Raw genomic sequence first — 12067 nt, 5'->3', positions numbered from 1 at the left:
ATTCGATTTTATATCCATTTAAAAAAATCCTAATTCTCAACTTTATAAATAAAACAAATATGCAAGAATAATATTTATTCATTATAATGTTGTAAATAACTCCTGACGTATTGAGAAACTTCCCATTCCGTTGGAGGAGATTCAAGAACAACGACACAGGAACCAGCAACTTCATTCACTCTTATCGTTGTATCTCTCTCTGTGTATATCACTTTTGGCTTTTCATCTTTTGTATCTCCCTTTAAAACCTCAACCGAGGTTACATCGGACACAGTTCTTGTAAAAACGACTAGATTGTCACCTATAAAGATTGTTATTTAGATTATAGATTAGATAATAATTCTAAAAAATAGGTAATTAAGCGCTAAATTTGACACAAATCAATCGTATGTCAAATCCGTTTTCACATACGGGAGTAGTAGTAGACTATAAATCTTAGGGGAAGTATGTACGAAATTGAATAATGATTATTTTAGATTGGTAGAGGGAGCGTTCATGTATTACGTAACGCAGTTTTTGGAGATTATTGACCCCCCCCCCCCCCCCCATGTAACTCGTCGTAACGTTATTCAGTACCCAAGTATAGTAAAACGTTTCGTGACCACCTAGTGACTCTTTAGTTACAATTATGTGGTGTTAGTCGAAAAAAATATTAACAATAACGCGTAATTTAATCCCCGACCCGCATCGTAACGTTTTACAAAAGGACCCCCTCCTCCCAAAATACGTTACGTAATACTTGAACGCTCCCAGATCAAAAAAGCCAATAATCAATAATTATCTATTATCAGTGAATCTGAAATAAGTCCTGTCCTATGCGGCAGACCTCTCATTAGTCTGAACTGAAGCATCAGGTAGCAAAGACAATCAATCTTAGTCCTATTAAATAAATTATTTTAATATATAAATTTAAACAAAAAAACTGATTACTTGATTAGCATGAATTAGCTCTTCAGTTTGTTTAAGTATCGAGTTACTTACATGACCAAAATTGAGAGAAAAATTACTTACGCATATTGCACATTGTCGATGGGGGGCTTGAAAAACAAGTAATTAATTCCAGCTTTTTATCTATGCCTGGCCTGAATCTATATAAATTGCTAAAATAACTTTGTATACAATATATATATTTTCTATAGGACCTCATACAGCTCATTCTTATCTCGGTACTTATTACAGTTTTCCATTGATTCCTACTATCAACCTGGTCTTCATATTTGTAAATGTTTTTATGTCCAGCTGCATAAATACTATTGTCATGTGAGCATACGGCTGGATTCTGTATGGAGTCTGGGAATTTAGCTATTTTCCTAAATGATCTCTGTTTTAAGTCATATATCACTGCTGAGTCCAAAACTACCCTGTAAAAAAATTAACGAATAAGAATTATTTTGAAAAAATGCTTCTCTATACAGGTCATTTATAATTAATATCATAATTAAAAAACACTACACAAAGAATTGTGCCTTTGTTATAAATTTTCTAAGAATATTTCATACTAAAAATTAAACAGTTAAGGAATATTTTTCTTCATAAAACTGACCTAAACGCACCTACTCCTCCAATCATATATAAAGAATCCTCTATCACAGCACAACCGGCATGTCTTCTATGAGGAAGATGAACTCCATGCCATATCCAGTCCTTTCTCAAAGTGTCATACACTTTTACATCTCTCATATATATCCCTGTGCCTCGTCCATGTTCACCACAAACAAGAACTATTTTACTTGGACCCCAAGACACAATACTCCAACCCCATAGATTCTTCTCAGCCACCTCCAACCATTGTTGAAATTTATTCTCATGGGTGAAAGAGAACAGATAATGTGGTAAGAACTCTGGTTTTGTGTCTTTTAATATCCAAATAGGTATAACGGGAGTGTACAACAGCTTACGAACTGAGCTATTTCTTATGTTATTCAGTACTTCATTATAGACACGTTCTGTAAAGTTTTGACAAATTGTAGTCTTATGATCCTGCAAGCTCTTGCATGTCAATTCCCAGTTTTTGTCAAATAAATCATACAAGCAATCAACAACTTTGGCAGCCAAGCTATTCTCATATTCCTTTACCAGTTTCTTGATTTCTTTTAGCTCTGTTGGGGTAATTCTTTTGATATCCAAACATCCTAAAATTATTAACAAAGCATCTGCACCAGTTTCGTGATGAAGCAACCATTCATATCCAAATTTAAAAATTGCTCCTTCACTTTCAGAGTCCAAAAATGGATGAGACAAATACCAAGCTAGTACATGTATAGAGGGAACATACTCAGGTTTCATATTTTGAAATGATAAAAGTCCATGCACAATTGCTAGCTTTTCTATCTTGGCATAAGAACATTGTTCAGATATTGACATTATTTGTATCCAATTTGATACTGAAATTTGAAGGTCCAATATGTATTCAATTTGCTTTATCAGCTCAGTAATCTGAAGAAAGCTGGCTGCGATTGCAATCTCGCCTATAGTCGTTAAAGAGTGATCGGAAAGATCAATTAAACCCATTTTCATATATTTTAAAATTAGTTCCATCGTGTCCGGCTCTAGGGTCTGAAATAATATATGCATATTATTCATGACATTAATACGTTTACGTTTAAATTATTTAATAAGTACTTACATCTATTTTAATTTCTTGTTGTTTGGTTTCCACATAGTTTCCACTAAACATAGCCCGAAAGTAATCGCTATATTCACAGAGTATATCTTTACTTACATTAAAAATTCTACCTTTTATTGATAGCGAAATCTGAGCCATTTTCTATAATTATTTTGAAACGCATTCAATTGTAATAAAAAATACAGAAGTATAGAAGTCTGGGTTTAATGATGTTGGTCTTGGGTTGGGTGTTAAACACCACCTCACGTTTTTGACGATACTAATTATCTAGGAGTGTCCGGGGGACCTTCATTGGAACACCTCCAAGTGAGTTTTGCTCCGGAAACGCGTCTTAATATTTTTATAAAAAATTTAAAGTTTTGTGTAATGTATTAAAATTTGTAAACAATCCGCCATTTTCTACTTTTCTATTGGTTATAAGTGATGTGACGTTCACTTAAAAAAATCGTGTTTTTAATTTATCGATTGTTAATAATCGTTTTATTTATTTATCGATTATTTCCTCATTTTTGAAATTTAAAGTTATAGAATAATCAACATTGAAATTAACCTAATTTCGTGTTGATAGATTATAGTGTTCTGAAATTTTTTGAAATTATCGATACCTACTCGTCTGTATTTTCTAATTAGTACTTGTATTTCATTGTTTGCAACTTTCTATATTATTTAATTTTTACTAGAATAAAGTGTTTACTTTAATATCCAAAAAGTACCCAAAACCGAATCAGAGCACCCCACTATCCACGTGGTCTTGTCTGTCTTACCCCTAGAGTGTATATAAATAATCGGAGGCGCGGAGGAAGAGCAGCCCCCACCCGCTGTAACAAAGCACAGGCATTATGAAAGCTGTAGCGGCTGAGGCTGGTCGCCGAAGGCGACCAAAAAGCCGAGGTTGCGGAGGCTTGAATAAAATGCCTGTGCTTTGGTACGCAAGGGTGGAGGGGCTGCATTTCCCGTAGCGCCGGAGCTGTCCACAAAAAAATTTTTATTTAGATTGGTTAGGTTAGAGTTAGTATATGAATATTTGGTCGCCGAAGGCGACCAGGACGCCGAGAAGCCGAGGCTTGAATAAACAATTACTATTTAGATCGGAGCTGTCCACAAAAACAAATATTATTTAGATTGGTTAGGTTAGAGTTAGTATATGAATATTTGGTCGCCGAAGGCGACCAGGACGCCGAGAAGCCGAGGCTTGAATAAACAATTACTATTTAGATCGGAGCTGTCCACAAAAACAAATATTATTTAGATTGGTTAGGTTAGAGTTAGTATATGAATATTTGGTCGCCGAAGGCGACCAGGACGCCGAGAAGCCGAGGCTTGAATAAACAATTACTATTTAGATCGGAGCTGTCCACAAAAACAAATATTATTTAGATTGGTTAGGTTAGAGTTAGTATATGAATATTTGGTCGCCGAAGGCGACCAGGACGCCGAGAAGCCGAGGCTTGAATAAACAATTACTATTTAGATCGGAGCTGTCCACAAAAACAAATATTATTTAGATTGGTTAGGTTAGAATTAGTATATGAATATTTGGTCGCCGAAGGCGACCAGGACGCCGAGAAGCCGAGGCTTGAATAAACAATTACTATTTAGATCGGAGCTGTCCACAAAAACAAATATTATTTAGATTGGTTAGGTTAGAGTTAGTATATGAATATTTGGTCGCCGAAGGCGACCAGGACGCCGAGAAGCCGAGGCTTGAATAAACAATTACTATTTAGATCGGAGCTGTCCACAAAAACAAATATTATTTAGATTGGTTAGGTTAGAGTTAGTATATGAATATTTGGTCGCCGAAGGCGACCAGGACGCCGAGAAGCCGAGGCTTGAATAAACAATTACTATTTAGATCGGAGCTGTCCACAAAAACAAATATTATTTAGATTGGTTAGGTTAGAGTTAGTATATGAATATTTGGTCGCCGAAGGCGACCAGGACGCCGAGAAGCCGAGGCTTGAATAAACAATTACTATTTAGATCGGAGCTGTCCACAAAAACAAATATTATTTAGATTGGTTAGGTTAGAGTTAGTATATGAATATTTGGTCGCCGAAGGCGACCAGGACGCCGAGAAGCCGAGGCTTGAATAAACAATTACTATTTAGATCGGAGCTGTCCACAAAAAAAAATATTATTTAGATTGGTTAGGTTAGAGTTAGTATATGAATATTTGGTCGCCGAAGGCGACCAGGACGCCGAGAAGCCGAGGCTTGAATAAACAATTACTATTTAGATCGGAGCTGTCCACAAAAAAAAATATTATTTAGATTGGTTAGGTTAGAGTTAGTATATGAATATTTGGTCGCCGAAGGCGACCAGGACGCCGAGAAGCCGAGGCTTGAATAAACAATTACTATTTAGATCGGAGCTGTCCACAAAAACAAATATTATTTAGATTGGTTAGGTTAGAGTTAGTATATGAATATTTGGTCGCCGAAGGCGACCAGGACGCCGAGAAGCCGAGGCTTGAATAAACAATTACTATTTAGATCGGAGCTGTCCACAAAAACAAATATTATTTAGATTGGTTAGGTTAGAGTTAGTATATGAATATTTGGTCGCCGAAGGCGACCAGGACGCCGAGAAGCCGAGGCTTGAATAAACAATTACTATTTAGATCGGAGCTGTCCACAAAAACAAATATTATTTAGATTGGTTAGGTTAGAGTTAGTATATGAATATTTGGTCGCCGAAGGCGACCAGGACGCCGAGAAGCCGAGGCTTGAATAAACAATTACTATTTAGATCGGAGCTGTCCACAAAAACAAATATTATTTAGATTGGTTAGGTTAGAGTTAGTATATGAATATTTGGTCGCCGAAGGCGACCAGGACGCCGAGAAGCCGAGGCTTGAATAAACAATTACTATTTAGATCGGAGCTGTCCACAAAAACAAATATTATTTAGATTGGTTAGGTTAGAGTTAGTATATGAATATTTGGTCGCCGAAGGCGACCAGGACGCCGAGAAGCCGAGGCTTGAATAAACAATTACTATTTAGATCGGAGCTGTCCACAAAAACAAATATTATTTAGATTGGTTAGGTTAGAGTTAGTATATGAATATTTGGTCGCCGAATTTTCAATTATTTGTAATATTAAAATCGAATACAAAAATCGATTTTCACTTTTAAAAAAATCGATTATTTTTCACATCCCTATTAATTTTATAAACTTAATCGGCCATTTTGAATGTGGTTTATGCTAGACTAGCGGTAATTAGTTTTACAGTGCAAAGTTTACTTTATAAATCCGTTTCTTTTTTATTTTCACGTGAAAGTGCGTTATTTTATTTGCATTTTTTGAAACTTGGCTTTACATACATAATCAACACTGATTTCTCGCGATCATTTTCAGATTTATAGTGATGGCGTCTACAAGTTCTACTCGTGAAAATGATTTTGAGGACGATGGGTCCGTTGTGAATCGTGACTTGAATAGTGAGGAAGTGGTCTCATTGTGGAATCTGATTAGATTATATAAAAAATTAGGTACCAATGAGCAGTGTGTGGCATTCGCTGAAGAAAATGGTTTAGTGCATTCTCAAAAGCAATGTAGTACACATCGTAAACCCATGAAAATTGCTAAATCGACGAATAAAACATTTGGTTCATGGTGTTGCACGAAAGGAAATTGCAGATCAAAAACTAAAGTTCCTAGAAATAAAGGAACATTTTTCGAAAATATTAAAATAGAATTAGTTCATGTTTTCTATTTATTATATGCGTTTTCGCAAAATTGGAGCTATCTTACAACCATGCGTGAAGATCCATATAAAGATGATAGACTTAAATCCTTAAGCCGAGTTACTATATGTGATTGGTATAGTTATTGTAGGGAAACTATAGTTATATATCAAATGGATAAAACTCAAGCGGTAGGAAAGATTGGTGGCCCAGGGAAGATAGTCCAGATTGATGAATCTAAATTTGGGAAAAGAAAATATAATCGAGGTAATTATTTTATAGCACTATTAATTAATATTTACTATATGTGTTATTAGTCTGTTTTACTCCTAGAGTGTAATTTAAAAACCAGAGCTGTCCAATAACCCTATTATTATCACATCTACAAAATTTATTTAACTCATTAAGCTTATTAACTAATTCTTTAATTGTTGTAGGACGACATATTGAGGGCCATTGGGTCCTTGGTATGATCGAAGACAAATCTGAAGACCTAAGATTGGAAGTGTGCCCAAATAATATTCGATCAGCTGATATATTACTTCCTCTCATTCAAAAACATGTTGAAGTTGGTACTATCATTCATACTGACTTCTGGAAAGCATACGATTGTCTGGCAGACCATGGGTACATACATCAAAAAGTGAATCATTCAGACCCTGAAAACCCGTTTGTGGCTGAAGATGGAACCCATACGCAAAGGATTGAGTCACAGTGGAGGGCAGTAAAAAGATTTTTTAAAAAGGATAATTATAATAACACTGAAAATTTTTCAGATCATGTCTATGAATATTTGTGGCGGCGAAACAATATAAAACATAAAAAAGACCCATTTTTGGAGCTAATTAAAGCTGTCAAATATGTCTATAAATTAAACACTGACTGACCGATTTTTTATTTTGCTATATTGCTTATTTTGCTTTTGTTTACTGCTCTTCACGTGCTATGGCTATGTATTGGGCCCTGGTGGTTTTAGTGGGTATGGGGACCATCGCATTTTACGACCTTGATCCCCACACTCCCCGCGCCAATCACACTTGCCCAGGCGCGGGGGCCCGTAATCGGGTTTCCCCAGGTGAAAAAAAAAAAAAAAAAAACGCGTTTTTTTGACGCGTTTCCGGAGCAAAACTCACTTGCAGGTGTTCCAATGAAGGTCCTCCGAGACTCCTAAATAATTAGTAGCGTCAAAAAAGTGCGATGGTATTTAAAACTGTTACCTTGGTCTTCGCGCCATTACGTCTAATGTCAATAATAATTAACTGATAAGTGCAAAATGCAAATTGTCAAGAGTGAATGTCATTTAGCTGAACTGTCTATGGAGAAAAAGACAATGATAGAATCGATTTTGGATGACAAAGGACTACTCATAATTTTGTCGTGTTATACTTCGTTGCCATATTCCTGCAACGAGCTCTGAGCAGTACGTTAAGTCTTAATCGTATCCTATAAGTCCCCTTAATCGTATCTTATAAGTTGAGCAAGCCGGGCGGCATCATGTCAAAATTATGCTGCGCGCTTGTGTTTTTGAGTTGGCTCCGGTCCTAACGCGCCTTTTGACCTAAACTCCCTCAGTACTGTCCCAAACGGCTGAAAGATCAATATCAATACACTCAATACTTTAAAAAGGCGATCGTTCTGACCCATCCAACTATCGTTCAATAGCCATAACCTCTCGTACTCCAAAATAATGGAAACTAATACAAATTGCCAGCTCCTGGGGTATCTAAAGGGCCGCCAGCTGAATAGCGGCGAAGTCGCTCTCGTAGCATACTGGGCGTTGACATATCGAAAGACGTACAGTTTCGCAGTCCTTTGAAGGGAAAGGCTTAATTAGTTTCCAAAAAGCGCAGTGTGCTCAATAACGCGAGATAGACTTCACTTCGGGGCATCGCTTGCAACTATATCAAGCGCATATTCAGCCACATAATATGGAGTTCTCACCTCTGGGGGCACCCCAGTACCAGCTTCTTCTACTTGTGGCCGTATTGGGCGAGTAGTGATTCGAATCGTCGACGACCAGTCACTTTCCGAGCGGCTTGATCCCTTGGCATTGCAGAGAGATGTAAGGTCTCTGCATATTCTACCACATTTATTATGAGGTGTAATTAGCTCATGACTCCTGGCCCTATCCTCATTAAAAAGCGTATTCGAAATTCTAAATTCGGCTCGTTAGTTGAAGGAGGACTCATACAGAGAAATCCGACATATGTTCATATTAAATATCAAGAGAGAGTACAGTACAGTAAGACTATGATGAACGAACAATGTCAAGATTAGAGATATACCAACCCCGCCAAAGACTTAGCTCTAAGCGATGAACCCTTGCGGCATTCAGGCAAAAATTGACGTCCACCACCTTACCTGTAAGACTTTATGGTAGGGTGAATGTCATGTAGCTGAATTGTCTATGGTGAAAAGACCATGAAGCTGTGTCAATCACTAGCTTATTAGTTATTACTGTCAAATTCTTAATTTTGAAAGCCAATTATTGCTTATGGTTTGTCTTTGATCTTTATTATGTGTCAATAAAATATAATGGTATGTCAACTAAAATTAATGCCACAGATGCTGCATATACATAATATTTCGCCTTAAAGGACTTCTTGGATTCGCTTACATTTTCTAATGCAATAAATTATCCAAAACTACATTTGTGAAAATGGATATTATTTTTGGAGTACATGCTCCAACTTCTAGTTATACATAATTAATGACAGTTCGAACGCATTTAGACTAAATTTACAATATAATATATGGGTTCTGGATTGGCTCGTTGGACTTTGGTTTAGATATATACCCACGAAGCACTGCTCAGGTTTTCCATACTATCGTAAGTTTATTTTACGTATTGTTCATGCAATGATATTTCTTTAAGAATGTTACGTGATCATCAGGCTATGATATTTAGCTTTTGTTTGTTTGTAAGAAAAACAAAATCTTGCCTTAACAAAGTGCTTAGCATCTAATCTTAACATACAGTAAATTATATATAAATATACAATTTAGTTCAAAATGTACTGCGGAATTTGAATTTATTGGGAAAATAATAAAAAAACATTATCTAATTTCGTATCATTTTATTTCTTAACCAGTTATATTTATGTATCCAATTGTTTTGCTATTTCTCAATCATTGTATCTAAGAGATTCGAATACCAATCTGAAATCTGTTTAGACATGACTTTAAAAATATTGCCTACAACTTATAAAACTAAAATGCATTTTCACTTATTAATAAAGTCATTGAACTCCGCAAACGATGTTTATTTTATATACAGGACTAACTGCTGTTCATAGAACTCAAATAATATTGAATTAATGTGTACAATCCTTTCGGGCGCCTAAACGCTGATATAAAGATGCAAAAAAAAATGCAAAGTCTTGGTCGTGAGAGCATCTCAAAGGATTCCAACAATGCGTCGTTTGGTGTTTTACATTACCCATGTTTATTATCTCTTACACAACGAAAATTATCATTCTAACACACACACGCCGCATTACTCACACAATCATACACCATACGTACAATTCGCATTTGGCAGTTTCATGATTACCCCAGAACCGATATTCACATCGCTCAAAATAAATCACACAAAATCATAGCATATAAAATATGAATAGCCGAAATGAATACCGGCCGAGGGCCCGCGCTGGTCTACACATGCGACATATCCTACGAAAGAAATCTATTAAAATGGAAGTACTTAATTTACACGTTCATAATAACTAATTTGGATCGAAAATGGCTGACATTTCGATTAGTATCGTGCTTTAAAAATACTATTCTCATTAATTTATTGCGTTTATACCTAATCTTATGTCACAACAGAAGACGTCATGAAGTCTAACTCGAAATTACTAAACGATATTAAAATCGGCGATTAACGATTCGAGTATGCGTAGCCGGATAATATATACATCACACTCACACCATTTTACAATAGGAATTAATCACCTAAACTAAAATAAACCAGTCACTTAATATAACATAGTATTATCGCCAACGATTAAACTGGCCTGTAGTACTATAAGATAAACAATGACATTTCTTATTTTTAACGCTGGCAACTCTGGGAGCGACCTTCACTCGAGCGCGTTCCATTTTCAAACTCAAAGTCAAATGTCAATCGCTGTTCCGAGGCGAGCGGATATTTCTTAAAATACGATTCCTGCATGACTAGATGCAGACCCCATACTGAGATCGTATTGAAAATTGAAAAATTAAATAAGTTTTGGTAATTTTCAGTGTCGCGTCTAACTTAAGTCTACCACAAAAAGCAATATAAAATTGTAAAAAATCGGTTGTGTATTTATATTTTTAAACTGTCATCCATTTAAAGTATAACTATCACAGACAATATAAAAATAAAAAATCGAGACAATGTATCAATTAATCGAATCGAAATTATGCTATAATATTACTAAGAGGATTGGAACGAAAGCGATTTTAAATATCGAACCTTCCTAAAGAAAGAAAAACCTTCGAGAAATAACATATGGAAAATGATTTTACCAGTTCCTATATCGAGGATACGAGTAGTAATAGTTAGTAGATATCTATAAAGTCAGAAATAGGGGTTCTATAGAATAATCTAAGTATGTTGTCTGTATCATCGATATAGAAATCGGGAGTAATAAATTCCATAAAAATTTTTTTTCGCTTTCAATTTAATAAAAGCAGTCACGTGACCATTTCCATACATTATTCGCGGGTCACGTGACCCGGGCTTTTCTTCCTTTTTTGGCAAAAAATCTTTCAGTTTAGTCTTATCAAGGTTCGACTGGTTGTCTCCACACTGCTATTGAAAAGCATGAAAAATATATAAATGAATAAATTAGCAATGTAAGGACAACTTCATTATGGGTTTTAGCGTTACTTGCTTGTAGGTAGCTCGTGTATTTTGTAGGCACAGCTTTACATCTAAACACTTGTAATTATGTCATCGCTATTATACATTGTATGGCCTATGCGCTTTTTGAAAACACCGTATGTGAGAAACTAAAACTACCGGATTAAAACGCATTTGTTGTAGTTTTTAAATTTTAAAACTCAACTTTGCTGTCATGTCTTCTATTTAGTTTAATAGCGTTTTAACCCCGTTGCACGTGTTGCACGAAATGAACGCTGCTTAAATATATAAAGCCAAATGTAAGTTCAATACAAAATACCGGTTTCTCATATACGGTATTTTAAGAACTTTATACTATGCAACGAAAATCGATTGTGACGTCACACGCTTCACCGCCAGTACCACCATGAAATATAAAAAAAAATTGCGAGTTTTTTATCATAAAGTTTTTTCTTTGAAACACAAAATCAAACATAACCCCACTGTTTCGGTAAATAAATGTTTTTTCACAAACTCTGCAGTAATGGCGGTACTTCAACGTCCACGGACGAGTGTTACAGGGCTCGGTCGGTTGAGGCGGTCAGAGCGTGCTTGCAAGTTCACGTGTACGTCACTCGCGTGCGTGTGTGCGTGCACGCCACGTGACGTCACGTTTTGTGTCAGCACGCGCGCGTGTGTGTGTGGGGGTGTGTGCTACGGCGCCCGGTAGAGGAGGTAGGCGGTGAGGGCCGGGGGCAGAGCGAGGCGAGAGGCCGCAGCCCTGAGCCGGCTCCGACCCACGCGCTGTCTTATCACGCGTCTGCAGAGCTCCATTAGTGGGAGCGGTTCGGCTGAAAAGAGATTTTGCTGTTTAAAATACTATATTAAAAATTTACGAGAGTTTATGGGTCAATATGAGGAC

At 36.3% G+C, this 12067-nt stretch overlaps 3 protein-coding genes across 8 annotated transcripts in view; 1 reads left to right on the top strand and 2 right to left on the bottom strand.

Moving 5' to 3' along the window:
- Positions 1-62: 62 nt before the first annotated feature.
- On the bottom strand, positions 63-2840 carry LOC125060879 (kelch-like protein 10). Its single transcript, XM_047665991.1, has 4 exons — positions 2627-2840; positions 1544-2556; positions 1012-1361; positions 63-301 (listed from the first exon to the last, which is right to left on the bottom strand). Exons 1-4 carry the CDS (start codon positions 2762-2764, stop codon positions 75-77), a joined length of 1728 nt encoding a protein of 575 aa, XP_047521947.1. The 5' UTR covers positions 2765-2840; the 3' UTR covers positions 63-74.
- On the top strand, positions 2835-7539 carry LOC125060880. 3 transcript variants are annotated; one of them, XM_047665994.1, is made up of 3 exons: positions 2835-2932; positions 5989-6584; positions 6755-7539. In XM_047665994.1, the coding sequence occupies exons 2-3, from the start codon at positions 5999-6001 to the stop codon at positions 7201-7203; spliced, it is 1035 nt and encodes a 344-aa protein (XP_047521950.1). In that variant the 5' UTR covers positions 2835-2932; positions 5989-5998; the 3' UTR covers positions 7204-7539. The 3 variants fall into 3 exon arrangements, with proteins under 3 accessions (XP_047521950.1, XP_047521948.1, XP_047521949.1); XM_047665992.1 differs by lacking the exon at positions 2835-2932 and adding an exon at positions 5715-5910; XM_047665993.1 differs by lacking the exon at positions 2835-2932 and having other exon boundaries at positions 5715-6584.
- A 1840-nt stretch (positions 7540-9379) lies between these two features.
- The window catches only part of LOC125060635 (protein gustavus), an 89892-nt gene continuing 87204 nt past the window's right edge, over positions 9380-12067 (bottom strand). For all 4 annotated transcript variants that reach the window (XM_047665609.1, XM_047665608.1, XM_047665606.1 and 1 more), the window contains exon 5: positions 9380-11996. In XM_047665609.1, coding sequence (XP_047521565.1) covers positions 11860-11996 — 137 coding nt within the window. In that variant the 3' untranslated portion in view covers positions 9380-11859. The remainder of the gene's footprint in view (positions 11997-12067) is intronic.

Source organism: Pieris napi, chromosome 22 (assembly GCF_905475465.1).
Source record: "Pieris napi chromosome 22, ilPieNapi1.2, whole genome shotgun sequence".
In the NCBI taxonomy this organism is placed as follows: domain Eukaryota; kingdom Metazoa; phylum Arthropoda; class Insecta; order Lepidoptera; family Pieridae; genus Pieris; species Pieris napi.
The sequence above is the reverse complement of the archived record's forward strand: the minus strand, read 5'-3'. Positions and strand labels throughout refer to the sequence as shown.

Coding starts and splice junctions, on each gene's coding strand:
- LOC125060879 (XM_047665991.1), bottom strand. CDS start 2,764: ATGGCTCAGATTTCGCTATCAATAAAAGGTAGAATTTTTAATGTAAGT. Junction 1,362..1,543: donor GGAGGAGTAGGTGCGTTTAG/GTCAGTTTTATG, acceptor ATTTTTTTACAG/GGTAGTTTTGGACTCAGCAG. Junction 302..1,011: donor ATCGACAATGTGCAATATGC/GTAAGTAATTTT, acceptor CAATCTTTATAG/GTGACAATCTAGTCGTTTTT.
- LOC125060880 (XM_047665994.1), top strand. CDS start 5,999: ATGGCGTCTACAAGTTCTACTCGTGAAAATGATTTTGAGGACGATGGG. Junction 6,585..6,754: donor GAAAAGAAAATATAATCGAG/GTAATTATTTTA, acceptor TAATTGTTGTAG/GACGACATATTGAGGGCCAT.